Source organism: Rhopilema esculentum, chromosome 4 (assembly GCF_057945365.1).
Source record: "Rhopilema esculentum isolate cy_ngs chromosome 4, ASM5794536v1, whole genome shotgun sequence".
Classification (NCBI taxonomy): Eukaryota; Metazoa; Cnidaria; class Scyphozoa; order Rhizostomeae; family Rhizostomatidae; genus Rhopilema; species Rhopilema esculentum.
Genome location: NC_142818.1, coordinates 13,524,397 through 13,548,765, shown reverse-complemented (window position 1 = coordinate 13,548,765; position 24,369 = coordinate 13,524,397). Strand labels below are relative to the sequence as shown.

Sequence of the window (24,369 nt, the reverse complement as noted above, 5' to 3'; positions counted from 1 at the left end):
AAAGAATGATTTATTGTTTCTTTCACCCATAAAACATTTCTGAGATCTTGATATTGATTTAGTAACATTGTGAGAGACATCAACAAAAACCTATTGAAGATATCTGCAATTAAAGCTGGGTCAAATGTTATATTACCATTAGAGTCCTTCATCTTGGCTATAACATTTGCATTACATTTCTTTATATCTATGATTGACTTAATGCCGGACCATAATTGTTTTATGTTGTTACAATTTGATTGAAAATAATTATAAAAGTAAGAAGCTTTGTTCTCCTCTAAAGCAGTTGTAACCGGCTTCCTAAATTTCTTATACAAGTTCTTAACTGTTTGATCATCAAACCTTTTTTGTCTTTTGAATAACCTGTCTGTAATGCGCATCATTTTTTGGGTTTTTCTGGGAACCCGGGGTTTATTTCTCAATTTTATATCATTCTTATGTAAAACCTTTAGTTGAGCATGTTTATTAATCAATTTGTCAAGGTTGGAGAGAAATGAGTTAAATTTAGTATTAATGTTTAAGCTCTCATCATTCAAGTAATTAGGGTCTAAGTCAGCAAAGTCATTTTGGAGCCTTATTCTTATAATATTCTATCTATCGAAGCTAGCGGTAAAGCTAGGTTTTCAGTGTCACACTAATCATCATATAACGGTGAATTGGTTATAAACCCAGCCTGCATGGAACTTTAGCTTTAAATCGCACAATTCGTACCCATCGAGTTAGAAGAAACAGGCAGTCAATATAAATATATACTAGGAATTCAGAAATTGAAGCGTTCACATACCATAAGACTTTTATCACAAAATACAAAAATCTCAAAGGAGAAGCTTGGAGCTTTTTGGATTGTCATAGGCAAAATATTCATCGGACATCAGCAATGGACATTCATGAAATTCCGTTGTATAATCATAAATCAACTCTAGTTTCTGTGGCTTGTGCTTTGGCCCTCCTAGATAGCCGCAGTCTTCAAGTGTTTTATGTGGATCCAAATCAATCCGTTGCCCTTGATCATCTTCATCGTAAATTCTAACATAACGAAGAGTTCCACCATGTCTTTCAATTATAACGTTAATCAAACCCTGGATTGTGACGTGTGTATGGACAAGAACTCGAAAGTGGCCAGGGTAATTGTGTATACGTAGAAATGTGAGCAATTTCATATCTATTTGAATAAATCTAGAAAAGAGAGGCACGCAGATGTAATTTCCTTAAAAATCATTTTACCATTGCTAAATACATCATTCCATTCTGCAAAATACACTTTTGTAATAGTCTATTTCAAGTAAATTTCTTAACATAATGACAAAAAAGAGACCGCTACAAAGTAAGGGTTGAATCAAAGAGATTGGAAAAGAAAAATTTAGGAAAAGAAAAGGACACAGATAACAGGGTGTTGTCGAATCCTCATATAGCAACTCACGACATATGTTGAAAAAGAAAAATGATTCTAAAAAATATTGTCAACTGCTTGATATAAGCCCAGCGAAATTTACCTTTGAGCCACTTTTAGGAGGTCTATGCTCATGGGTATTATGTTGATATTTGGGCTTAAAATGGTCCAAAAGAGATTTTACTGGTTGGCTTTTACTTGGATGGGCCATAGTTCGAAAGTTACAGTGATCCGCATCATTTGCTAGTATTTCTGATGCAGCATTATTACATATTTTCAAAACTATGAAATTATTTTAGATAATTGGCAAAATCTTTTGTACAATTCTGATGCATTTCTTGTAAAATAGTGTTTTGCAATAAAAACAATGTTTGGGTAGAAGATTATCTTCTTTCAATCCAGAGTAAACTCCAATAACAAAAAAGAACAAAGCTGAACAATACAAACAAACGAAGTGGCATGTGATAGAACTGAAAGTGGGAAACTTTACCTTGGGAACTTTGTGTCATTTGGTTTCCACAGCTTCAGCCTGCAGTTTGGACACTGCTCTAGGTCTTCTCTACATATTCTTAAAATTGGCAAACCATCATCAGGAAGTGTTTCCTCCGGTTTATAATACCTCACCCCCTTTGCAAATTCAAGATAGTCCAGCAAACCATCATTATTTTGATCCAGAAGCCTTGAAAGCACATGCAACTCTATGTTTGAGCATGGTGCATTGAGGTCTCTCATTCCAGCTTGAAATTCATTGAAGGACAAGGATCCATCACCATCCTTGTCAAACTTTCTAAACAAATCTATCGCTCTAGAGTTATATTCTCTTATCCAGTTGTTAATTCTGTTTATAAAGGCCTCATGCAGCTCACGATTCTTTTCAAATTCTGCTATCTCAGTTTCCAGTTTTTCCTTTCAGAGCAAAAAATGTACATTTTGATAAAAATCAACCTGGTAGAATTAATCTTGAGTTTGACGATTTCAATAAAAGCAGAATACAAATTTTGTAAAGATAATCTATGGCAACTGAGGAGAAGGTGAAGCACAAATGAAGTTTTAAAATTAAAGAACTTACAGGAATTATAGCTAATTAAAGAATTTATGAGAAAAGGTATATAAATAGAAATGTAATTTGATTGTGCTTGCACATTGCAAAAGGATTCCCTAAAGCAATTTACACTTTACTGTTCTCCTGCATTGAAAGAGGTTCTAGCAATGTAGGCTCCAGAAGTCTTTCAACTTAGCATGCTTTACCAAATATACTTGAAGTAATAACAAGCACATATTAATGCTTTAATTGCTGAAATTTGACACATAGATCTTGGCTTATTATATTTGATGAAACAAAAGGAAACGAAAGGAAGTGAAAGGAAAGAAAACAAAACAAACAAAACGGATTGAATAGCTCATAAACTGCTTGCAGGGTCGAAATGAAATAATTAAATTCGTGTCAGGGGCATTGATTTTTGCTTGATTGCAAATACTTTTTGAGATATTTGTTCCATTTTGTTTGTTTTGTTAAATATCACTTTTCCTTTCAGTTTGTTTTGTTTTGTTTCATTTTGTTTTATTTCATCGAGTATAATAAGCCTAGATCTTTCTACGCAGAATACCTGGCATTGCCAAGAAAATAAAAACTTTTTATTAACCTGCATGACCAGCATTTTACACCTGCCATTGAAGCAACACAGACATGCCCCTTTACTTAGCATCATTTTGAAACAACTTATGTTGGTGTCAGAGTTTGCAGAATAGCAAGAAATGGATTACAATGCAATGTTTACTTGCATTTGAACACCTAAATGCAGTTTCAGATCATTCAATTTAAGAGCTTTTTCATCCCTGTTATCATTTTTAAGCTTTGTCGACAACAAATCTTGGATAGAATTGGAATACAGTGACACTTACCTGAGCAATCTCTGATTTGGATTTTTTTACAACATTCTTCTTTCTGTACAAAAAAAGACACAGAGGCTTGAATTTTTTTGCTAAAGGACAATTATGTATGGATAAATGCAGATAGTATAAATGCCAGGCTATATCTACTAGTTTACAGATCCACCAAACAATAGAAAATTCATTGTGGAATACTTATTAACTGTTTACAGTATTTTGACACAATAAATCATTAAATTCTGTGAAGCTGGAGAGCATTATTAAACTAAAGGGACAGCTGTTAAATCGCTTAAACCCTATCTCTAGTATAGAAAGCAATATATCCCAGTAAATGGACCTAATTATAGTAATCTCTGTGTTACTTTTTGGGTTCCTCATACTCATAGATCTGTCTTCTGTCTTTTGTCCCATCCTTTTTAAATGTTAATTAAAGATTTATCTTTGCCTTCTTCAACACTAGCCTGCTACTTATTTACTGATGATACTAACAGATATTACAATGTGAATGTCTTGGTTGTCTGCTCAAAAGTTAAGTCTCCTCAGCAACTTCCTCTAAAACCTGTTCAGATTAAAATTGGTAACCCTCCAACCAAACAGACTTGCTATGAAGATTTAGCACAAACTAATCAACCACCACTCAATATAATTTCTGTTGAGTGAGCTATCACTCCTGGTAAAGATAAACAATAATTGAATATCCTAAGAAAAGATATCCAAGAAGGGATAAATACACTGCCTGAAAATGTGTATTTGTTTGTTTATGTTGATTAATAATATCACATTATCGATAATTTCATGTCTTCACTTTAGTTTTATTTTCATCTACTGTCATTATCCGAATAAGAATATTACTTGGTGATGATCATCGTTACATGCTATACCAAAAGCTCTTTTTCAAAAACAGTCATTATCAAAAGCCTGAAATAACAGATCAATTTTTATCAGCTTTTCACTTTTGACTCAAAAACTGTCCGTGTATTTGATAAAAACCTGACGAAAACCGATGATGTCTAACTTTGTCAGCTTTTTACTGATGGGATCTCTATTCATTGGTGCATACTTTTTTGTTTTAAGTTGGTGTTTTTCTAATACCCTAGCAAAAGATGCATATTTTTTATTGTATATTTACAAACAATTTGGAAAAGTTACAATCACTGTGGTATGCATGGAAGTAATAAAAATGGTCATGAGATGTAATGTCAGTGTTAGAGTAGATTTGAAGGTGAATAGTTTGAAAATCTTTTTATCATTTTTCAGAATTTTCATCTTTTATATGCAACCAGAAGAACTACCCTTGTTTCACAATCAAGCCCCATTGTGACAAAGGGTAGATCAAATCAAATCAATGTCAGTTGTTAGTCAAAAAATTAAGTAAACTGATCATGTATGGGAGACATCAGTTTTTGGAAAACTGTCAGACAAAAAAATCAAATTGATAGAAACCATACACAAATGTGTATTTCAGTTAATTGGTGAATAAAGTTCAAAAACCAGGTGTATATTGCATTTTACATTGTTGGAAGTTGATAATCAATTGTCCTTCTTCAATTGAGACAATGTTGAGTAAGCTTGGTGTTGCTTTTTGTGTTGCCACTTTGGTATAGTTTATGAACAACTGGAAATGTATTCATTGATAAACATTTACACAATTTGACCACAACTTCTGTAATTAATGTTAACTTTGAGAGTTTTGTTACAAACACTAGCAAAGCGATATTTCAGTCAATTTACAGTTTTGGCTGGGTTTTCAAAAGCAAATGTGGTGTGATAAACTTTGTGCAAGTACTGACCAGACTGTGAGCAATCATTTGTGTCAAATTCATTGGTGACTGTTCTCTTAGATGAATGCTAGATCCTTTGTGTTTACTCTGTGAATGTGAAGTATTCATATGCCTTCGGTTTTTCCTTATACCCTATAAGCCTCCTTGGTGGATGAATTTGAAGTATTAAGAAGGAAATTTATCGAAATTTTTTTAAACTATCATTTAGAGCTCTACTCTAGTCTTTAGAGAAAAGTTGAGTGATCATTTAACTGTTCTTTTATTTTTTTTCAATGACCCTATTATTAGAAACCATTCAAGTAATAAGGTCGAGGCTGGCTGGGAAATGTTGCTGTGTCAGACTGTAAAGTATTTTTCTGCGCGGGAAACGCCCGAACAATAATTTTGAAATTTGCGGATAACGAACGTCGTGCACAATTTGAAATAAAGGCTTTCGAAGAAACCTTGTATTCTTTGTTTTTTCTTGTTATGAGAAGTCACAAGTTTAAATGGTGGAACATTCACGGAAACATGACCAGATAAACAAATATTGTGCACGGAATCTACGGCAAAATCTTGATAATAGGCGGGTGGAATGAAGGATGAAAATTATTGACCAAACTTTTCAGTCTGGTTGCTGTGTGCATGCGCTGGGACCGTATTGATTGATAGGCGCCTTTGAAGCATCACAGGTAATCCGATCCCCAAAGCTTGGTTTCCACTATGAGTTAACGTGAGTTAATTTGTGATAATTTTGTGATCAGACATGGTTTAAAAATTATCTCATAGTGGAAACGGTCATTACAAATTATCTCATGAAAATTAACTCGTGTTAACTCACGTTATCTCATGAGCTTGGAAACAAAATTTTTTGATTTCAAGCTCATGAGTTAACTTGAGATAACATCTTATCAAAAGAAGCCGATGCGTGGGAGGGGAATGTGCTATAATTTGCACTGAGGTTCTTACGCAACGCACTTGCATTCAGTATTACTTTAGATGTTTAAAACAGTTTTTTTTACTCAAAAAAAATTGATTGTGAAATACGAGAAACATTTTCTCATTTCTAAGATCCTGTTGCAAGTGGTCATATTCACCAAACACATATCTTTTTTGGTAGACTTTCCGTACCGAAAACCTTGGCGCAGATCGCGAACGGCACTTCTAGCAAAAAAATATTTCCCTTCTAAGTATTCTCAAAAGCAGAAGTAAAATAAGTTGTTCTTGTAAGACGCCCGCCCGCCATAGCTGCAAGACTCAAATAAAATGTGATTTCTGAAATTTCCATACCTAATTCTATCTCAAGTGGAAACCGAATCGGTGCATAGGTTAATTTTGAGATAGCTCGCGTTATCTCACGCTATTTCATACTATCTCAAGTTAACTTGAATTTGGACCATGAGTTAATTTCCAATTCAACTCAGAATTATCTCACGTTAACTCATAGTGGGAACCAAGCTTAAGAGCCCAATGTTTTAGCAGCCCCTCTCCAGTCATCTGAAGTGAAAAGGTGCGAGAAAAACTTACTTTTTAGCTTTGCTTTGAAGAGGCATTGCATAGAATTGTGCTTCGTTCGAAGTTTAACCAGCCGCCATCTTTTTGTTCACCTGTTACCATGGAAATAGAACGGGATTTATGGGAGGCTGGAATTCGCTTCTCTTCTTCTTCTGTCTCTCTTCTATGGTCGGACATGGGCATGTCCACATATGTAATAACGGACAGTTGCGGTTCCCGTGTATGCTTTCCCAAAGTGGGCGTTTCTGACGAACTAGGAGACGTGGCAAAACAAAAATTTTCCGGGGGCTCTGGCCCCCTTCCTCGTGCGGCAGTCAGGATTAGTTCTGGATCAACCCCTATCCTCTACATCACTTCATAAAAACTATGGCAACCAGGCATTCATTTAAGGAATTTTCATCACTGCACAAAACAGAGTAAAACGCAGATTTTTAGGGCCAAATAAGGTGCGGCTAAGGGTGTGGCTAAGTTTGGACTGGACCTCTTTTGGACGGACCAAAAACGTTTTACATTGTTTTCAGAGACATTTTCAGTGTAATTTGGCCTAACTATAGCCAGAAGTGGCCTGGCCCACTGGGACACCGGGAAATTTCCCGGTGCGCCCTTTGCCCCAAGTTACTTTTTTCAAAAACTTGAAAACATTCAAAAGGCAACTAACCTTCGAACAAAACTAAAATTAATTACAATCATTAATTGACCTCCTGTCCAAAGTACGTTTTCATAAAAAGTATTGTTTTACCATTAAGTTGAGCAATATTAAGATTAATTGTTTAGTTTCCCGATCATTGTTATTGTAAAATTCATTAAAGACGAAATTTTGATTAGCAAATTCTGCAAGATTTTTTGAAAACCTTGCAAAAAACAAATTTTGTTTTGAAAATGGCTTTGAAAAAAGCAAAAATTTTAAAGATACTCAAATTATTTTCGTCTGAAACTTTTAAGAGCATATAACGTCAGAAAAAGGGTTCAAAAGAACAAGATGGAAAATTCGATCCAAAAATTGGTCTTGTTCTTTCTGACCCTTATTCTGACGTTTTATACTCTGAAGAGGTTTAGACGAAAAGACCTTTAGCTTGTTAAAAATGTTTGCTTCATTCAAAGCTATTTTTAAATTTAGTAGCGCCAAAAAATTGTTCACATTTTGTTTTACTTACAGCAGTAACTGTGGCAACAGCCAGAAAGCATATTCTCACTTGCAACCCTCGTTAGCTTTTGATTTTTTCAAGCAAATGCGTAATACTTGAATTAATCGGTTGAGGTGACTAATAATTTTGTGAAACCCATGACTTATGACTAACCAAATTAGTTTTTGACTTGTGACTTATGCAAATTATTCCTAGTGCCTGATATCCAACAACTGAGGGCTCGCACTTTGGAACAATAAATTGAGCACTACCCTGTACTCTTCCCAATCAAAATGGTTATAATAGGAATAAAATCATCGATCTGTTGGCAATTGGGTATGGGAACGTTCACATTACGAAACCAATGATGGGTTGGACTATAAACTATCCCTTAATAGTGAAAACTGCTCTAGGTACGATAGAGGATAATACTTTCTGAACGTTCTGTTGGTGGCAAGCCATCTTATTTTGCAATCCAACTAAAAACTCATAGGCATCATGCTTTTTGTACGTTACAACCAGGAATTTTATACCCAAAAGAAATTATGACTGATTTTTGAACCCAAATCTTGACCACTTTTTAAAAAACTTTATACGAAATTTATTGAGAATTGATGCCCTCATGTACGAACCTTCTGTAAAACATAATGGAAAGTTAAACCAGCTGTTTTGAAAAAAACTGGTTTCAAATATACAACTATCTATTAAAGTATTCCAATCTTCCTTCAAACGTTTGTTACGGAATAGAGACTGTGCCTTTTTCAAGAAATTCTTTATCCTGTTACCATTTCTACGCGATGTTTCTCATGCAGAATGAGCCTATAAATCTGCAAAATCATCAATTTGCACAAAAAGGATGGCAGCAGGATCTCAAAAAATCCACTTTTCCAAGATATGTTATCAGATATTTTTCGAACAAGTTTAAAGTTTTAAGCACATATTCAATACCTGATCATAATTCCGCACGCTGATGTACTGGCATCATATCTTTTGTAAATTATCTCTAACTTTAGCGTAGAGGCAGGAGCAACATAATCATTAGGCTAGCAGGTGCTAAGGCACCCCTTTACTTTTTTCAAAGACATGCTGCAAAACTTTTGAAAATTTTTGAGAATGAAGTCATGTATTTCATCAAATTTCTAAAAATTTCGAGATCGAGTTTAATCGAAAAGAATCTCGTTTTCTAGGCCAGAGAAGTTGCTTTCTTTGTAAAATTTTGGATGATAGTGTCTCGCTAGCTGAAAATTCATCATTTGATACCTAAAATTGAGGGCAATTTGGTACCTATAAATTTTATCAGCCGTGTAGATGTTTCAAATACAGTCAGTTTGACCAAAGGAGAATCTTCTTCATGCCAATGCCAATTGTGAATAAAAAATTTGATTCTCAAAATGGGGCATGTTACGACATTCTAAATAGGGTGATTTCAAAGATTTCTGGGGGCCAACGATTCTCCGGTCCCCCGTTTCATTTCCTTTGACAATGTTTGCAACAAACTGATTTTCAGCTAAAGCAAAGTTTTTCTGAGCCTGTTTTACAACCCCCAAAGTTATGTGACTTTAGCACCAATTGGCGCCCTTTTGACTGCTTTCCCAGTGGTTCAAATAGTTGTCAGTCCGCCACTGACTACAGCTACCACTGATCACGTATAAATCTTACCAGGACATATCAAACCTGGCCAAAAGAAAACAGAGTAGCAAACCTGATAACGAAATTTTTTCTTTTTTTCCACCCTATGGAGTCAATATAGTATTTCTTTGTGAATAGGGGAAATGGAGTGGAATGCAATTACTGTGTTTGTAAGTTATTGATTGATCCTTAAAAGGCAAATCAACTGTTTCTAGCTGTTTCTTTTCATAAAATGCTGTTTTTAAAGACTTTATCTATTATCATGTTACATATTTCAATGTTCTTAGAACTGTTCATAACACAGCCTTACTGTATATTCCATATTTTTTTATGTAATATGAGGTTTGTCTATATAATACAAATCTATAACTGCTACTAATCTTTCAAAACTATGCCTGGCTAGCTTTATGGATACCCAAACCAAAAAAATTCTTATCCAAATATAAAACAAAGATAGAAATGGTATTCACTCCAATTATTGTGGTGTATTGTGTTTCATACAAAAGATGAGAAGCAAATATTTCTAGCAGTTATTTTCTTGCAATTGATAAATTCCAGTCTTAAAGTTTACATAATTACTTTAAAAGACCCCACAGACCTCGGCTTATTCCTTGGAATCTTAGCAATAACAGGATTTATTGCATTATTCTTTTTATCTATTTCTTTTCAAGTATTCTTTCTATTTTCTTAAAAAACACTTTTTTGCATTATGAAGTGCGTTTGTGATTAACTGTATATTATTTTTATTATTAAAGCTGGTTTTAGTTGGGTTTCACACGTAGGTTGATTCTATTATCTCATTTGATTCTTGATGATAGTTTGTATTTATTTGTCTTTATTCTAAAAACATCCAAATCAGTAGTATTTGGAGTATTTCAAACTGCAAAGTGAAGTAATTCATCACTGCACACTTTTCGATTTATCAATGCATATTTTCGATATATCACTGCACAAATTGGCCATCACTGCACCTTAAAATTAATCCTTGATGGTAACCTAATGTATGCATGGTAATATGCCGTCTTTGCATTCCAACCTTTCGATGAAAAGTTTTATTGCAAGCGGCATGAAATTCAGTACCTGTGAACTCAACCCAAGTTGAGTCCAAGTAGCTTTTTTTAGTGTAAACCAGGGTTAATTAAATTAGAACATGGATGACAAAATATGTTGAAAGATGTCAAATGACTAAGCAAACTTATGAATTAAAGAAGCCTTTTCTTTTTTAATTTAATGAACTTTTGAACCTTCATTACAGGGATCACCAATATGTGCAGTGTCAAAACAGGATTGAGCATTGATAAACAGAACAATTATGCAGTTGCAATGATAAAACTAATATTTATAGATGATAAATTATTCGCGTTTTCCACAAACATTTATGTAAAAGATTATGAAAAAGAAATTTGATAGCTTGAGCATAGCATACTCATGGACACCAAGATAATTGTGATGGCAAATTGCTCCAGGGTTTTAGGTTCTAGATCCTAGGGGCCTCACAAAATAATGAATTCCATTTAAAAGCAGAATTTGCCAGTCAGCGGAATATTTTGCTACAATAATTGAGTAACCATGGACGGCGCCAGGAAATTGAACCTGGGAGGGAGGGGGCTGATAATCAAGTTTGTGACATAGGATGACCCATCATGGTTGGGTCTGAAATGGAAGAAAATTTTCAAAATTCAGCCTTCTAGAATGGCTAAAACGCATCTTCCCGACAAAAAATTTAACAAATTACTATACCGCTCAGAACAGACAAATCAGTAATCTTAAGAAAAATAATTAATTATTGATTTTTAGGAAAAATTTGGGAGAGAAAGAGCCATGCTAAAACGTTAATGACAAACGTTGCGGAAAGAAAGAAAGAGTGAATTTGGTTCAAAGTGCACATCGATGTAAATAACAAGAAGCTGTTCAATTGATTTAGAAAATTTTACTTCCTAAACGGAAATGTGCATTTGTCTTGAGCATTTTCAGTAGGCCATGTTTACACATCCAAAATGCAGACATTGCAATTATACAGAATGTTGTTTACTGAATTGATGCAAATAATAGACAAATAATAGAAATATACCTAAATAAATTGGCAAATTTCAGTTTGTTCTTTTTCTGTACTCTTTTTTTAAAAATAGTTTTAAAAGACGGTCAACATTTTGTTTACCTTTGAAAAAGCATTATTTCGCTTTTTACCATAAGGCGAATAGCAACTGCATTCCTTTACTTATCGCAAAGATCATCTACAACTTTTGATAACTTTAAAGTATATGGCAATGTTATTTTTTAACCAATTAATAAAAAATGGGTCACAAATTGGAAAAGATGCACAGAAAAATGTTCGATAGTAGCAGAGCATTTCTTCATCTGCCTAGAAGGATCTCCCGTTAAAGGTTTATACTATACTTTCACAGTTTGCTGTAATCAAAATTACCAAAATTCAGTAATAGAAACTAGAAATCAATGACGTTGCAAGTCTTTTTTGGGGGAGGGGGTGCGAAAAAATTTAGGTCACGCCCCTTTACCTCCAGAGAATGCCCTTTTACAAACAAGGAATGCTTATTTCATCCCAAGGGAGCGCCCATGACCAATTTTTGTTCCAATAGTGAGCTAAAGTGACGTTTAATTTTTTTTATCAGAATACGGGAACTTTAGTAATAGCAACATTACAGATATTCAGATATCTAAAGAAATTTGTCTTTAATATCTGATTTTAAATTTTTCTCATATCACCTTATTCTGAGAGGATTCATCATCTTTCTAAATATGGTTCATGCGAATTCGTGCTCATAAAGCAAAATATATATTCATGTATTTCGCTTCCCATGAATTTCGCATATAGGAATGAGCACTACTAAAAGAGCTACTCCGCTTATATCTAAAAGATTTGCTTTTCATTTGGAATAATTCTTCTCAGGGTACTCTCTAGGCTACTCTCAGTGATCATTTTACACCAATCATTAGAAAAAAAGCTTAAGTATATCTATTGCCAAATTCAAGGTAGAAATTTTTCTTAGATGTTTGTTTATGGACCAAAATTGATTTATAATGAGAGTGGACAGTTTTAAATTTTAATGAATATCGACAGGAATTGTTCATGCTAACGAGCTTCTTTTAAATAAACTTAGAGTTAATTGTAAGTACTTTGATACATTTGGTACAAAATCCGTGCTCTAGCAATAACAAAGATGCGCTGTAAGATTTCTGTTAAAAATGGAATATTTCATTCGTAAGTGCTCTTAATCGAATAATTTCGTGATTAAACTATAATATGGATATATTCGGAAGGGTTGATGCTGTTAGGTTTTCATTTTTTTATTCAATCGTTTCTGTGTGGAATAGCCTGCCAGACAGTATTGTGATGCAGGCAAATTCGGATACCTTTTACAACCTATGTCGAAGTCACCTCAGTAAATTTTAATGTTGTAGTTGACTGGGCAGACATTTGTATGACCCAAAAGGGTTGTTAAATGAAAATGTAATGATGATGATGATGATGATGGAGTTACGTCTACCAAACTGTGAATTATTTAGAAGACACGCTTGCTAGACGGCTCCCAAAAAGTTGATGTAATATCTTTATCATGATATGCTCCCAATTTTGAATCCTTTATGAAGGGATCAAAATATATGGATGAGTTCGTTAATCCTTGTTAGTTAGACAAATAATAGAAATATTGGAAAATAAGTTAGTAAATAGGCCAAACAAAATCAATCGTTATATAAACAGTTTGCTCTCTTTTTATTTCATACACTGTTTAAAAAGTAATAGGTAAAAACTCTCACTTTCAAAATGGTAAAAAATTTCATCTGGAAAAAAGTGGGAGACTTCAGCCCCCTAGCCCCCCCCCAAATGGCGCCGTGCCTCCATGAAACAGAATTTACAACTTGAACTGATGTGTGTGGACTCATTTTATAGACAGCCAACACAACGTAATCTTTGACAAGTGTTCAGCCTTGCATTTATAAACATATGCATCAATCAGTGGTGGCGCTATTGCGACGGAGGAGCTTGACCTTCCGACAGCTTGACCTTCCGACAGGAGGGGCTTGACCTTCCGACAGAAGGGGCTAGGCAATCGGAGTGAAAACATGGAATCCCAGAAGCACAAACATTGAGATTATTACAGAACATGAATTCAACAAACAAGAAAGAGCAGCTCTTTAGAGCGGGGATATTATTTTTTGTGGAGGACTCGCTTTTTTAACAAAATGTCCCTAAAAGAAAAAGGCATATTAAGGAAATTTTTTGTAGATCTTTTTCCGTGATTTTTCAATAATCACTCTAAACTTTTCTGGGTAAGAAAAAAGACGTAATTTAATCATTAGACAGAAAAGGGACCAATCCTACTTAGGTAGGTTAAGTCTTTGGTGATGCTAGCAGATGCTCGTGTCGCAATAAACAAGTACACAAAAGATACTACCTGAGGCGGCACCATGGTTGCCGCAGAAGGTGAAGAAATTTTCTAATTTTGATGCTTCCAGTTCACTGGAAAACGTCTCATTGGAGCAATTTCTACTACCTTGCAAAACAACCTCACTCTTAGAAATAATGCCCACAGGCGGAACGCTATTCTCGTCATTCGCGCACCCAACCCTGAAACATTGTAATGTGGAGTTTGGTTCTCACTGGCTTTGGTTTGCCATTTAACAGTTAAAATATTAACGTGCCAATGAAAGACGAGGATCAAATCGAAATACAAAAAAAAAACAATCAAATATACCACCGACAATCATTGACTTTTAATTAATGCCACCGCCGAGTTTGCCAAGTAAACATAAAAAATGCCGAATCTGCCGAGTTAAGAAAAGATTCAGAACTCTTGGGGGGGGAGGGGTTGTCACCAAAGTTTGGGTTATTAGATCTCCAAAGTATTTATGTCTTTTTACTGCTAGTATAGGGGGCTGTTTCCATACATATTTTTTAGTTTTTATCTTTTGAAATTATGTCCCAGTGATCTTTAAGAATTTTTCTTATATTGATAGTCCGATTGTCCTTTGGTATGCCCAAAGAGAGGGTTGAGTTTCCCGATATATGTGCGTATTACTTGGAATTGACCTCTTTGAACTCAGTGGGATTTCCGTAATAGTAACCGTTACTACTCTTTTTTTTAAAAAACTTTACAAACGGTAGCAAAATCTTGCTCCGACAAAATTATAGATTTCATTCGTATATCTTCCGACTGGTGGGCTAAGTAGCTCCGACGGGGGGGCTGTAGCCCCCTGCCCCCCTCTGGCGCCACCACTGGCATCAATCATCAAGGCCCTCCATGACAGTTAAAAACTTTTCCCGTTTTGTTAATAACTGAGCTCTTCCTTACATACCTTTTCTGTTTAGATGAATGCAATGTCAAGAAGGGAAGCTCATTCCAAATATCTGTGCGAGAGGTGGCATCCCTACGCTGCAATAAAATTCTTCTTGGTGCCCTGCGAAATGTTCGAATGCCCTGCGAAATCCACTACATTTGTGTCATGTTTCACACCCTCTCACACTCCCCTCCCCCAGGGTATTCGTCCCTGCATTTGTCAGCAAAATTAAGGAAATATTTTACCATTTAAAGGCAAATCCGATGTTGCCTTTTCCATTTGTTCGGACAAAGGTAGTGCCGTGTGCAATAATGCTTTTTACAAGCTCAAATACTATTTAGGAAAATTCAAGAGATTTCAGTTAAAATCTTTTATGGTCTTAGAGCTAGAGAACATCAAGCTTGTCGGAGGGGGCACCAACTTCCGCCTCCGCTATGGTACCCCCGAACTTTTTTCATTGAAATAGAAGGAAGTTCGAAGATTTGTTTCCACGAAAAACCGCAATCTTTGTTCGGCGCTTGTGTGTCAGGGAAGAGTAAATATCTAACTACCTTCCATAAAACTGCGCTGAATATCAAATTACGCTGAATAGTAGCACAATATATATGCGATTAGTCGATGTAGTGGGATGGAGATGTGTGACAGGTTGCAGTTTATAGTTTTATGGATCAATAAACTGGGCCTTACTAACTTTATTTAAACATTTACTTGGCTTGGACATCCAGGATAACCTGATGGATGCCGAAGATGACCATAATGTACGCCTCGCGCAAGTGGATAGTGACGCTGAATCGGAAGATTCATTCAGGACAGTCCCTGAATATCCGGAAACACGTTGGAACCGAATACGCCGTTATTTTCGAGAATGCTCTTTGCTGCCTAGAGCGACCGTGTTTCTACCTCTTCGCCGAGCAATGTCTGGTTCGCATATTCCCTGGGTGACCTACATCTTAATGGGCAGCTGCATATTCTTTCTTTCATTGTACGTGACTGACTTGGGGCTGGCCAATTACCTTTTACCAGATGTGGTTTTAATCATTGCATCATTTGTTGCCACTTTTGGATTGATTCTGCTTTGCTGTGGGAGGTCCTACCAGCAGTTTGTATCTTTCCGACCATTGGAGAGCCATCACTCAAACAGTTATCTTATGACAGGGGTGTACCTTTTTGGCTCAGGTACTTCATTCACCATTTTGCTGCGACTTTTTATATATTTCCATGGTAGTGATGCTCTTCATAGCTGCGCCGCGGGTGTGAACTACATGACCCCCTTAATTCCATCAGCAAAGAACTATACAAACCACACAACTCCTGCATCACTTACTACTTTTGAGGGATTTTGTTATGTCGACTTGGCTTACGACATTTTCCGCTTGATTTTCACGCTAGCTCAAATAACGTTTATACAAACGTTTCGTGCAGCAACTTTCAACATTTCTGGTTGGGTAAAATTTGTTTTATATCACACTGTATTAGTAAACGTGTGTGTGTGGATGAGATATACATTAAAAGAAACAAACTTAATAACCCTAGAGACATCCGCGTTTACCAGCATAGATCAAATTGTTGAAAGATCACTGGAGATTGAGGAAATAATGTTGCCATTTATTCTTGAATTTTCATTAATTGTAACAGGAATCCTACATTCTATCTCGCTTCAAATGAAGGATTTATCGTTACCTGTTGATGATCCACCAGCACCAGAGAATAGATATGCAGGGCCCAATGCACCACAGGTTGGTCGTTCCCAACCAGGCTTCTTGATTGGCATTGCTGTTAGCCTAGCTTTTCTGACCTCTGCTATAACTGTCAGTGCTACAGCCACGAAACAGAATCATCGATCTCGTCTTTTTTTTTATATATTCCAAGCAATCCTTGCCCTTGCCCAGTTGATCGCTGTCTCTTGCTTGTCTCACTATTTACAAAACCAGTCCAGTCACAACCATACAGCCAAACCAGATGACTACCTTCTTTTGGGTGGCTTTCTCGGCACTTTCGTGTTTGATCTTTTTTCTGGATATAGCGCAAGCAAATTAACTGCTGAGCCAGATGTATCAAATGAACCGATTGATACCACTATACAGATTGTTCTTCTTGTTCAGATTTGCCTTCTGTTCTTGTCACGTCTATTTCAAACTATTACTATTATTGGATCGCGCTGCTTTGTTCCTGATAATGCAGACGATGCACGGATACGATCGTCTGGGTATGTTCGGCAATTATCATTGTTCTTGCTTGTTACAAATTTAAGCTTCTGGACACTTGATTCTTTCATTGATATCAAAGATCAAGCAGAGACAGCTTACCCAGGAGGAAGTGCATTATTTGGAAGCAGCTGGCCGAAAATTGTCGCCTTCACGTATCCGTTGATTATTTTTTACCGCTTTCATGCAGCTGCCATGCTTTATGAGCTGTGGTCAAGGTTCAAGTACCAGAGACAGCAATAGCTGGTTATAAATAGAGGCAAAACTTAAAAGCATTTTTTGAAACATGGTGGAAGATAGTTTGGAGCCCTTTGAATTACTTGGCAAGATGCAGCTGACTTGTGTACGTTTATTGTAAGTAATCGTCTTGCAAGAAATTTATCAAAAACATAAATAAAGGCAATAAACAGACACTAAAGTAGCAGGGACAGCCAATCAAAATTGGCCAATCAATACGTGTACACCGATTGCTTGAGCAATGGCTAGTTGACTTGACAGATGGCACAAACCACTCCAGTCAAATGTACCAAACATTTTGTGAAATAGCTCCCAGCATTGATGTTAGATAAATCCCCCTTGATCTGTGATGAAAATAAGGTTGGCCAAGGTTTACTGTATTATTTGATAGCTTTGAAAACTTTGCATGTCTTGCAATTGATGTAATTTTCCATTGATTTGACCAGTACACCTCGCCGAACACTTAAATTCATTTCAGGTGTATACACGCAAGTCCAGCTTTTGGATTTACCTCCCTCTAGTGAAACCCTTTGGCATTTTCATATAGTTTCACAATAAATAATTCTGTAACTGTCCATCACAGCAATCAATCTGTAATTCGTCAGAAAATCAGCCATCTTGATAGAGAAAGTGAGTCAAACTTTGTGCGCAGTTGAAACGAATCGCGTCTCCTACTCTTCTGCACTAGAGGTCCATTTTCGGTGAAAAGTTTGATGCATGTTGTCCCCCCTCCCCCTCAGTCGAACATTGCCAGTTTTTTCCACTTTGAATGTTTTGTATGCTTGACAGTGGCTCTTTGATTTAATACATTTAATACAAGCGTTTGATGATTCACAGATTAAGCAAATCTAAAAATAATATAATTATGATTTTATATTAATTGAAAAGTTGATTTTTAGAAATTAGAAAACTTATTTTGTATTTGAAGATTTCTAGCACGGATTTGATTAAAATGAGCTGAAGGGATCTTATTAAAAGTCTTTTGAATCTGACGGTGAACTTTTATCAAGATGAGAAAACAATATTTTGATAAACATTCAACCGAGAGAATTTAGCCCCAGTGTTAAAGGGTTCAGGTTTCTCAGATTATCCAGTTGGTTGTTTGTCCAGCTGGCATTTGAAATTGATTGGGAGTTGATTGGAAATTGATTAGGAATTGATTGAGAATGGATTGGGAAATGATTGGAAATTGATCGGGAATTGATTTGGAATTGATTAGGAATTGATTAGGCATTTCAGCTGTTTCGTTTGTCAGTATCAAATTATCAAGTCAACAATAATCATTCGCCATTTCTACAAAATTCGTAGTGGGAAAATTTCCGCTTAATAATTTTGAAATTTCAGAACAAAAACTTTAGAACAAACCTTTGCATGACAATGTACGATAATTTTAGCTTTCAATGATTGAAAATTTGCAGTGCATGAGTGGCGGTATTGGGCGTTAAGGGCCAAGATTTTAGGTAAACAATCTTCGTTAGCCGATTTTCCTTGGCTTCAAAAATACAATTTACATTTCATGGATGTTTAATGAACATCATGTGTTTTTCTTTTGCAAGGTACATGAATGAGAATACTCATTCAACGGGTACCAATCTTAAGGCATCACATTATTTATAACTGAAGCATAGAAACTCTTTTTGATGCATACAATTTCATTAGACAAAAATCGCTCCATTTTATGTAGGCAGTTCAGTCCATCTCATGTCGGCAGTTTAAGGGACGCAGTGACTACCTAGAAAGGAAAACACTAGTTGGTTCATATGGTCGTTAACGCCATTAGTCTTTCTCAATTGGAATAAAGATATAAGACCAATTTTCAAACCAATGAAAGTTGGCCATGTTCACCTTAGAGAAGTTATGTAGAATTTATCAACAGCGGCACGCAAAACATTTTGATAAATTTCAAAGGTGAACCGTCGTCATCCTTGATTTGAGAATTTAAAATCTTTCATTCTTTCTTATCTAAAAATACTTCTGTAAATGGAATTATTTTACTGACAACTGAATAAATTTGTTTAGAAAAGTGTCACAGAAAAGTAAATGCTGAAGGAAGGGACAAAAAAAACCTGATTCGATAATCAATAGAAAGTAAGTTGTATGTTGCAAAATTCTATAACTGAACTGTCATCATCATCAGGACCGTAGCCGGTTAGGCCATTGGTGCACCCAATTCTTAACACTCGCACGCCATTTGTTTCTGTCCAGAGCCAGATTGTAGCACTCTGCACCTTTGAGGTTGCTCCAATCCTTGATATCATTCTGCCATATCTGCACCGGCCTTCCCCGATTCCTGCTACCCTTACAATTTCCTCGCATTAAAGCCTGCGTCCATGCATCGCGTCTGACTTGATGGCCGAAAAAAATCAAGCTTCCTTCTCTAAACTACTTCCATTAATCGCTCAAGCCTTTTACCATTGAAGATGCTGGCAACCCATTCCCAGATGTAATCATTTGTCTTGTGCTTATTCCATGGCACGCCAAGAAGTCTTATGTAGCACTTCATTTCAAAGGCATCAATACTCTTCCATATCTTCTCCGTCACAGTCCAGCTTTCACAACCATATAGAAGAAACTGAACTGTGCAAACAATCTTTTGGTGGTACAAAACATGAAAATGGCTTTGAAAAAAGCAAACATTCAAGTCGCCATTTTAGTTTTTTGCACAATCTGGGTTTCGAGTAAATGCTGCCCGATAGCAGAATCGCAGGTTTCAGTTGTACTTTTAGATCTGCAAGGCCGAGGTGGCTGTTCTCTTTGGGGACGAGGTTTGTTTCTGTCAGGTGAAAAGCTTTAGTTTACTAAATGTTTGCTTTTTTCAAAGCCATTTTCAAGTTTTGTACCACCAAAAGATTGTTTGAATATATTTATATAAAATATCAAATAAAAATAATAATGAAAATATGATAATTGCAGATATGAAAATTTTTGTTAAGTCCAGAGGGATACAATGCCTCAAGTCGAGAGATTTTTCGTTTTTCCAGTGATTTCTTCTGGCACTGTCGATTAAAGCAAACAGAAGGCCAAGAACTAACATAAACAATGTATACAATAACATATACAATGAGTTGCTTCTCTATTTTCTATGAGTTCCCAACAGTTTCATCTCCTGTTCCTAGCAAACTGCACTTTCAAAATTACTAGGCAACAACAAACCTTTCTGCGCACGGTCAATACACAACGCTCCCTTCTTTCGTTCATTTTTTATCTTCAAATACGTACAAACAACAAGATTTTGCTACAAAAGCTTTACTGACCGCTTTGTTGAGAGAAACCATGATGACGAATTTGCATTCATCCCAAACGACAGCAGCCTTATTATTTAAAGTCAACTAACAGCGAGACTTCTATTCCTAAGCTTTTCTCTCAGTTCTGTTAGCGATTGTGCTGAAGTCTTTTAGCTAAGTAAAACCACATAATCCAGGGAGCCTGACGACACTTGATGGTTAATGCGAGGGAGCATCTGTTCCTCCACGCGGCGTCATGATATCCAGCTCAGTCTAACGAGATGAACACTGATGCTAGCGTGAATTGGCAAGGCAATTAAACTTTGTCGTCTTGGCAACAACGGTAGATCATCTTTACATCGCGTTTCGCACTCTAAGTTTTGGTTACCATTCTTAACTTTGATAGAGGTTTCACGCAAAATGCGGCATCATTGCAAGGGATAACTTAAAAATGTTTTGATTATTCTGCCTCTAAATTCGATCATCAGTTACATATGCTGACCAATGGAGACTTAAGAAAGGCCTCAAAGAAAAAAGTGCCAATAAATTTGAAAAATGAAAATGTCTTCGTATCTCTTAACATAGCACTTTAGTATAGCACATTGACAGTTACTTCAGAGGTCCTTAAAACCTAGACACTATTTCCAAGCTTGACAAGACGATTTCTAGAAACAATGAGGGAACTAAACTTGATGTTTACCCGTCAAATTATCCTGTTTAATTGCCGGGATGTAGCTTAAACATTTATTTCCGAGAAGAGTTATCTTTTCAAAACAAAAACTATTAACTGAAATTCTGAGAGTTATAAAGATTTCATTAAAGTAATATTTTATTGGCAGCTTTCTAGACGTTCGCGCTATTGTGAGCATGCGTTCTCTTCAAATAATTACTCCTTTTCTTTTCATGTCTAAGAATTGTGAAGTGGGTATCTTTTATTATCAATATGTTATCTTCATTAATCGATTAAACGATAAATTGTTTTCAAATGTAATATCAATTGATTTTCCACAGATCACCTGTTCGTTCCTTCATTTCATTTGTTGGTTAGGCGACCCTAACAAATAACACACGCCTAACCAGACAATATACCCTGGTCATCATCAAACAAAATCTGATTCCAATTGTATGGAAATAAAAACAATGTGATTGTCAAAGAGAAACATTACCTATTAAAGCACATTTGCCAAAATACATAAATTTGTGTTCTATGAAGTGATTGGCTTTTGGAACAACTCTCTTCTGGATTTTTCTTACCTTTTGTCTGCAAATAAGACCTAACAAAAGCAATCATGGATCACTACGTGCTGTTTGATTGGACAAACTCTTACGATCTATGCCTGATGTTTTAAACATATTTTTCTTTTTAACTATTTAATAATAATAATGGAAACTTTTCATTTTGAATTCCAGTTAAAACTACAATTACAAATCTCACTATTACAAGGTAATTTGTAACTGGCTACCCTGTGTTTACAAAATAAAAACTATTAAAATCGTAGTAATGAGAAAAAAAAAGAAATGTTAAAAGGGGAGTAGCTCTGGATTAGTCCAAGATTTGTTTCTACAGCAGAATATATAGTATGTGGTGCGAATGGAGATGCTTGTAAGTTTGGAGATGAGATAGCGCTTCTGTTGATGATCAATGGACAAAGAGTCACACATGTCGATGAATGAGCTACAGGAGTTGCCAAAAATACCAAGTGAACTAATGGAAAGATTGACAAACGAGACTGACGTAAACTGACGTTTTAATTTAGATACGAGGGTGGCATATTTCTCTGACTTTCTGACAGCATTGCAGTTGAGATTTGTTTCAAAGTCTATGGTTAGACTAAAACGTACAGACAGTTTTCCTTAGTTTTGAGGAGTAAGTCAGGGCGTAGTTGATCTCCAGTTATGATAGAAGGGGAAAAAGCCTGGTAAATCTGCATAGAGAGAAGACCCGTTTATTGCTTGAAAGAAAATAGCTAAAAAGTTTAATGCAGAATTATGACACCAAGTATAACGGCCTTGGTCAAGGTACACTTTGCATTCAGCAACAACGTGTAGAAGTGTTTCTGGAAGAAGACAGAATTCACAGTCAGATGTTTGACTAAGCTTCCATTTTTCAACAAATTCCTTGTATGTCTCTGTCTGACGTATGTCTAAAGGTAGCTCACTGTACACTTTAGCACCCATGTACAGAAATGACTTTCGTGCATATTATTTTTTATTACTCGGTAATCGCGTGTACAAGTGTTATTTCTTGTTTCCTTTTCATGCTCAGAGTATGAAAAGGAAAATGTTCACAGATATCTTTGTCAAGGCATTTTCGCACCAGTTCGCAGGCTCTCATTTTATTCGCATTTATAACTGGCGTGAGTCCTTGGTCTGCTGATTTATCACCATAAACTTTCTCCAGTGATCGAGAGTGGAAAGAGGAATGTCTGCCTATTTGCATGTTTGTGAGCTTATGTTTAATATTTCACAGTAAGTAAATGTAAGAAGAATCATGGTACGATAGATCGTACTTGCTGTAGCATTGTCCATGCACGATCTTAATTTTGCCAGTAGTTGCAGTCTTCCAGATGCATGCTTGAAACATTTGTCAAAATGGGAGTTCAAGTTGAGTGTGGTATCCATTTGGACGCCAAGATATTCATAAACTGTTATATTGTTAATTACTGTCGGAGTTGGCTATGATATTGTGCTTGTGATATTGAATTTGTTGTGCTGTTCCAAAAAGAATCGACTCTGTCTTGCCTTTCTTCAGATTCAATATGGGCTCATTGCATCTCAGGCACTCTGACAGATTTTCCCTGTTTTTTGATAGTTTGCTTTCAATTGAATCGCATATTTTAGAATGCTTGAATACTCTATGACTTCTACAGCATCATTAAAAGAGATGAGAAACATTAGAAGGCCAAGTATTGAACCTTGTGGTACTCTTGTTACCAAGACCTGCTCATTTGAGAGACAACTGTTGAACCGTCTTTTATTTCGTAAAGTTCAAGTTTTTCAAGTAGTATGGCGTGGCTTATGGCATCAAATTCCTCACTAAGGTCAACAAAACTGCTCCATTGAGCTGATCTTCGAACTGATCTTCGAGCTGATCGCCGAGCTGATCGCTTCTCCGAATGTCATTCAACAATATAGTCGCCGCATACCTACATATTGTGAGTAGGTATAATTTTTGCTGCCTTCCAGTCCGCGGGAAATTTGCTAGTCATGAGTGACATGTTGATGAGATGGGACAGGGGAGAAGATATCAACTCGGCCGAGTCTTTAATGAAACCTGGTGGCAGATTATCTAAGCCAGTTGCTTTGTTTCTCTTGATCGACTGAAGTTCACGCTCAACTTCCTGTTTTGATACCTTCCTAAGCATAAACTGAACATCAGATTCCAGATTTAATAGATGCTAGAAAGCGTGGAAAACAGCGTACTTCATAATGGATAAATTGATAATTCGTGACAAACCACGACCAAGTAACAGCTTTTTTGACAGTGAGGTAAACTTTGGATAACTATTACACTGCAGTTTCCAGTATTACTATAGTAAAACCATTGTGTTTGTTGTGTTTAATAACTTTTTGTTAGTTTCTTTTATTTGCAATTAAGGTTCAAATTATAGGCGCAATTTTATGAAATTGCCATGATAAATGAAATCCCTTAAAGTACCATGGAATTTGTCAAAAAATGCAAATGCCAACCAAAAGACTCTTCTTTGTAATAAATGCAATTCTAAGGTGCATATTAATTGCAATGAAATCTCTGTTTTGGATTGTGAGAAATACTGCATGACCAGTCTAATGGTGTTCCATGGTTCTGCAAATACTGCATAATAGATAATCATGCTTCGATGTTTCCTTTTGGTACAGTTGACAATGAGATGTTATCAAATCTTTTTTACTATGATTTTCTTTCATTTGTGGCCATCATTTGAAATCACCTCATATCTTGCCAACTTGCCTAATCTACAGGACTATGATGTTGATGAGCATTTGCCTTCTACGATTAACTCTAACTATCACACTATTCAAAATCTTTCTAATTCTGACATCTCTCAAAGAGATTTTGTTTTTTACTACATATGAACGCAAGCTCCACTTCTTCTCTTC

General features: G+C 35.8%; 2 protein-coding genes across 2 annotated transcripts; one reads left to right on the top strand and one right to left on the bottom strand.

Annotated features, from left to right (window-relative positions):
* Window positions 1-759: 759 nt before the first annotated feature.
* On the bottom strand, window positions 760-6,702 carry LOC135690657 (uncharacterized). The gene is made up of 4 exons (XM_065208269.2): window positions 6,568-6,702; window positions 3,293-3,335; window positions 1,881-2,296; window positions 760-1,176 (listed from the first exon to the last, which is right to left on the bottom strand). The coding sequence occupies exons 1-4, from the start codon at window positions 6,591-6,593 to the stop codon at window positions 816-818; spliced, it is 846 nt and encodes a 281-aa protein (XP_065064341.2). The 5' UTR covers window positions 6,594-6,702; the 3' UTR covers window positions 760-815.
* An 8,472-nt stretch (window positions 6,703-15,174) lies between these two features.
* LOC148960453 (uncharacterized) lies at window positions 15,175-18,383 on the top strand. Its single transcript, XM_089115997.1, has one exon. The coding sequence runs from the start codon at window positions 15,341-15,343 to the stop codon at window positions 17,051-17,053; it is 1,713 nt and encodes a 570-aa protein (XP_088972123.1). The 5' UTR covers window positions 15,175-15,340; the 3' UTR covers window positions 17,054-18,383.
* The last annotated feature ends 5,986 nt before the right edge of the window (window positions 18,384-24,369 follow it).

Excerpts from the sequence above, each read along its gene's own strand:
- LOC135690657 (XM_065208269.2), bottom strand. The coding sequence starts at position 6,593 with ATGCCTCTTCAAAGCAAAGCTAAAAA. Across the intron at positions 2,297-3,292 it reads CCAAATCAGAGATTGCTCAG|GAAAAACTGGAAACTGAGAT; the intron begins GTAAGTGTCACT and ends TTGCTCTGAAAG. Across the intron at positions 1,177-1,880 it reads AATGACACAAAGTTCCCAAG|ATTTATTCAAATAGATATGA; the intron begins GTAAAGTTTCCC and ends TCTCTTTTCTAG.
- LOC148960453 (XM_089115997.1), top strand. The coding sequence starts at position 15,341 with ATGGATGCCGAAGATGACCATAATGTACGCCTCGCGCAAGTGGATAGT.